General features: G+C 40.2%; 2 protein-coding genes across 2 annotated transcripts; both read right to left on the minus strand.

The window, feature by feature from the left end:
* Positions 1-502: 502 nt before the first annotated feature.
* On the minus strand, positions 503-2,306 carry LOC108382996 (uncharacterized). Its single transcript, XM_017639374.1, has 2 exons — positions 1,032-2,306; positions 503-829 (listed from the first exon to the last, which is right to left on the minus strand). Exons 1-2 carry the CDS (start codon positions 2,267-2,269, stop codon positions 805-807), a joined length of 1,263 nt encoding a protein of 420 aa, XP_017494863.1. The 5' UTR covers positions 2,270-2,306; the 3' UTR covers positions 503-804.
* A 1,677-nt stretch (positions 2,307-3,983) lies between these two features.
* LOC108382909 (uncharacterized) lies at positions 3,984-4,790 on the minus strand. The gene has a single exon (XM_017639277.1). It carries the CDS (start codon positions 4,788-4,790, stop codon positions 3,984-3,986), a length of 807 nt encoding a protein of 268 aa, XP_017494766.1.
* Between the last annotated feature and the right edge of the window lie 314 nt (positions 4,791-5,104).

Here is a 5,104-nt window from a genome sequence, read left to right on the forward strand (position 1 = left end):
TTAAGTAACGTTTAAGCAATGACTGCTGCAAATACCAAGACTGCGTCAGCGACGCTTGTGTTACTGGTAACTCTGTGGAGTATAAAAGAGAATTAAAATTGTTCAAAAAGTGAGCTGGAGTCAGTGGCTCCAGATCGTTGTGATCATTTGTAATGTAGGTTAACGGCCTTGAGTTGATTACGCTCTCGATTTCCGTCAACAATGTAGCTAACTCGTTCGCTGAAAGTTTGGCTTTGCCAATAGCAGACTTAAGTGCACATTTGACGCTCCTTACGAGGCGCTCCCAGAAGCCGCCCCACCAAGCTGCTCTCTCTGGTATATATTGCCATTTGACGCCTTTATGTGCCGCCAAACGCCGCACCTCATGATTTTTAAGCAAATCTTCAAGCTTTCTAAGCTCATAGTCTGCACGCTTAAAAGTATTTGCATTATCTGAGATGATCGTAGATGGTACACCTCTTCTCGACGTAAACCTCCTGATCGCCCCCAGGCAGCTTTTTGTCGTCATATCTGGCACTAACTCAAGATGTACAGCTCGTACAGCTGCACATGTAAACAGCATAATGTACACCTTGTGTCCTTGGTCATTGTTGCCGTTAACATACAACGGCCCAGCGAAATCCACTCCGGTTGTCTCGAAAGGCCTCGTAGTCATTATTCGCTTGGTTGGTAGTACTGTCCATGGCTCAGAAGCACTTTTGCCATGGAGACGCTGACAAATCACACACTTGCGCAGGATTGTCTTAATTACTTGCCTCGCCTGAATGACCCAAAAACGATTTCGAAGCTGTGCTAGAACGGCGTTTACACCACCATGAAAAGTTGATTGATGAGCTTCTAATATCAGCAGCACACTTAAATGAGACCTCTTCGGCAAAATTATTGGATCTCGTTTTGAAACGCTTTGCTCATATTTAGGAAAACGACTATTTAACCGCAGTATACCATCTGTCAGATAGGGGTTTAACGACGATATTTTTGATGAGTGATTAACTTGTTGTCCGTTCGATAATATTTCGTACTCCTTGCTGTAAAAATTTCGCTGCGTGTGTTCGATCCAGTACATCTCGGCTTTTTGTAGTTCTTCAAACGTTATTTCATCGACTTCACAATATTGTATACACTTTCGATTGCTTAACTGTTGGTTTGTCGACTTTCTCTTAGAACGTTTTACAAAACGAAATGCGTAAGCAGTTACTCTTAAAAGCTTTTTTAGACTGCTATAATTTTCAATGGTAGTAATTGGTGCAATTACTAGCTTATTTCGCTCGATGTGATTGGCAGTATTCAAAACTGATGATCTATGAATTTCAAGCTTCGCTGGCCAGTTTTCTTCATTTTCTCGAAGCCAGCTTGGCCCGAACTTCCAAATATTGGACTCAAGCAGATTTTTCGCCTTTATACCTCTGGTTAGCAAATCCGCTGGATTAAGCTTGCCGGAACAATGATGCCAATCATATATGTTCGATATTTGGTTAATTTCTGCTACTCTTGCCTTTATATACGGTTTAGGTTTTCGCCCACAGCCATTTATCCAGTTTAATGCAATACTTGAATCCGTCCACAAATAAACTGCGGATATTTTAACGCACAAGCTTTTTACAAGGGTTTCTTTCAATCTTGCTGCCATCAAAGCTGCTGTTAACTCCAATTTAGGTAACGTTAATTCTACTTCCTTATTATTTTCGGAAATTGGGCTTACTCGATTTTTTGAGCACACAATATTAGTGAGAATTCGTCCGGTTGGCATTATTTGTCGACAATAAGCCACTGCTCCATACGCCTTCGGGCTCGCATCAGAAAAGATGTGCAATTCCAATATCGATTCACTGCCTGCTGACAAACATCGATCAACACAGAAAGTTTCTAGTAATGCAAGCTCTTCTTGCCACTGTGAAAATGCACTCTGAGTTTCGCCATCCATTATGACATCCCATTCTTTCTTTTGACGCCAAACTTCTTGCAGTAGAATTTTTATTCTAACCGTGAATGGGCCCAATAGCCCCAACGGGTCGTAAATTTTGGCCATTGCTTTTAAAACGTTACGTTTTGTAGCTCGTAGTGTTTGGATATAATCATTACAAGATTTTACATCTACGGAAATTTTGTCGTTTACTGTGCACCATGCCAACCCAAGAATTTTTTGCTCTGCTATGCCTACTTCCTCTGTAGAAAGCTCTCGCCTTACGTCCACGTCGTTAGAGTTCCATTTCCTTAAGTTAAATTTCGCAGCTTCCATCACGGTTTGAGCTTGTTTAGCAACATGCATTGCTGCTTCTTTGGTTGGTTCGCTGAATATAAGATCGTCTACGTAAAACAACGCTTTGAGTTTTTCACACAGCACGCTATCACTTTTTAAACTTTCATCCAAATGATTACGTATAGTGCTAGCTAATAGGAAGGGCTGTCGGCTTCATCCACTAAAATCTGAAGGAATGCTTTCTCTATATCGCCCACCACAGCGATACGATTTGCCCTAAAACGTAGTAGCATTGTGAATAAGTCGGCAATGAGATTAGAACCTTCGCTAAGGTGATCATTCAGCGAAGTATGGCCGGATTCGCTCGAAGACGCATCGAAAACGATTCTCACTTTCGTTGTGCTTTTATTTTCTTTATAAACAGGTTTATGCGGCATGTAATAAATCGGCCTAGGAGACTCGATATTGGGCACAATTTCAGCAATTCCGTTGTCAATGAGGCTCTTAACCTCTTTGTCGTATTCTACAATTTTTGATTGATCTTTTAGCATTTTCGTTGTCAAGGACTGTAATCCAAGCTATTGGTAATTATCCCGTAGATCTTCGCTCTTAAGCTTCCACGGTAATTTAACAGAATATCGACCGTCCGCTTTCCGAGCTAGCGCCACTGAAGTTTCTTTGCAACTATTAATATTTACGATACCGATTCATTCAAGATTCCAAAATTGCTTGATATCAAATTCTATAGTTTTATTAGCTTCAGAATGCTCACTTTGTTCTAAAAATTTATTATTTTGTATTATTAATTCACTGTCTTGATTTCCTTCTGGTTCATTTTGTACACCTTTTGTCGTTCGTTTATTTTCATTCAATACCAGCGCTATTTGTCCGTTTTTACCGCGATCAATTTCGCCTTGTAATGTCCACCCAAAAAATGTTTTTACCGCGAATAAGTTGCTGCTAATTTGTTTTGTTTCTGGAGTGTTGAACCTCCAATAATAATCTTGTCCGATTAATAAATTAATACCATGTAATAATTGTTCACTGCTTTTATTAGCGTCAGCAAACTCGAATTTTATTTGTTTACAGTTTTTGTTTTTTATTTCGGTTATTTCGTTTGCCACTGACACTAAATCCGCGCAAATATTCGATACTACGATCGCCTGTATTAAAATTGTTTTGTCATTATATTGGCTTTGCAATAGGATCTGAACGCACTCATATTTAGTGGGTAATTTGTTTTTATTTTTGTCGCCAAAGCCGGTAATTGTTGTTTCTTCAACTCCACACGGTTTTAATTTCAGCATTTTTGCTACCTTTTCATGCACAAATGTACGTTGACTGCCGTTGTCCATCACTATTCTTGATAACACCCTTTTTGTATTACTCTCGCTACTTATGATGGCTTTCGCTGTTTGCAGTAAGTACTCCGAATGACCTTCGCTCGCTAGTGTGCTTAATGCAGCCGCTTTTTTGCTGTTGTAGCTCATCTCTTTTTCAATACCTTCTGCTGCGTTTGGGTAATGATTCCTCTGCTCCCCCTCAGGCTTCTTCTCACGTCGTTCAAACATCGTCGTTAGGTGTCTACCTGCGCAGTTTTTACATTTAACCCAATGTGCTTTGCAAAATTTTGATGTGTGGTTTTTCTTCGTACAACGAAAACATCGTCCCTCCTTTTGCAATACCTTCTTCTTGTCGGCAAGGCTAATTGTGCTTCTACAATTCTGTGCGTTATGATTCTCTTTGTTACAAAATATGCATTTCTCGCTCGCTGTTATGGAAACTAAGCCGGTAGCTGTTCCTTGCTTGGTTTTGTTGGTAGTTTTAATCTCGCTTTTTTCGGAACTTCTGATAACTGTGCTTTCTCTATGGCTTCAATTTCTCTTTTCATATATTGGAGAATCGCTTTAAGTTGGTCGTCTTCTATGTCTCGCATCGTGCTATTTAAAGTCGAAATCGCTGTTGTCTTTGTTTCAGGCAATCGAAAAAATTGTATTCTCATTTGCTTAGGTAAGCATTTAAGAATAACGGATTTTACGGTGATCGTGTATTGAGCTGGGGTGACCTTCAACGCGGACAATGTTCGAGTAATTGACATCACCGGATTGTATAATGATCGTAAGCCCTGCACGTCGCTGGTAGTTTGTACTGGCTCTAAATTAAGAAGCTTTTGTACGTATTTCTCGATTATCTTTTCGGTATTTCCGTACTCATCTTGTAGCAGTGCTATGGCTTCAGAGTAACATTCCTCTGTGGGAGTGAATCCTTGAATCGTTGATGAAGCCCTGTCAACCAATGCTTCGCTCAAAAAGTTAAACTTTGCTGCTGATGAAAGAAGGGGGTTATCATGCACTGTTGGCTTGAATTGCTCCCAGAAGGGCAACCATTTTTCGAAGCTTCCGTCGAATTTCTTCAGCTCAAGAGATTTGAGCTTAACTCCATGAGACGATTGCTCACCAGCGCCATTGGTGGACGTATTCATAGTATGCTCAAGTCGGCCTGCTAAACTCTTTTTGCGCGATTGCAACTTTGCAATAATTGTCATCGCCTTGTCGTCATAGTCTAGCACTGACTCGCATTCCTTCTCCATATCCTCCTGTTTTATTATTTTTCTCACGGCTACGTCCGCCTTTTTTAAATTTTCATGCGCATTCCTTAACCTGTGCAAGAGAGTCCCCACGTTTTCAAGCAAGGTTTGTTTTTCACTTAATTTGGAAAAGTCTGTGTTTTCCAAGTACTCAGTAGCTTGATTAATAAGCTTCGTTAGCTGACCACGACAAGTAGCCCGATGGACCGATTCCATTTTTCACCTTACAATGGCACTTCAATATTCGTTACCACGGTTGCTCGTGTTTTATGTAAATTTATTGTTTTAAAGAATATCGTCGTTGTTTTTTCTAGAGC

Source organism: Rhagoletis zephyria, unplaced genomic scaffold (genome assembly GCF_001687245.7).
Source record: "Rhagoletis zephyria isolate East Lansing unplaced genomic scaffold, Rhagoletis_zephyria_1.1 Rzeph_scaffold_00150, whole genome shotgun sequence".
NCBI lineage: Eukaryota > Metazoa > Arthropoda > Insecta > Diptera > Tephritidae > Rhagoletis > Rhagoletis zephyria.

Coding starts and splice junctions, on each gene's coding strand:
- LOC108382996 (XM_017639374.1), bottom strand. CDS start 2,269: ATGCATGTTGCTAAACAAGCTCAAACCGTGATGGAAGCTGCGAAATTT. Junction 830..1,031: donor CACACGCAGCGAAATTTTTA/CAGCAAGGAGTA, acceptor TTAGAAGCTCAT/CAATCAACTTTTCATGGTGG.
- LOC108382909 (XM_017639277.1), bottom strand. CDS start 4,790: ATGGAGAAGGAATGCGAGTCAGTGCTAGACTATGACGACAAGGCGATG.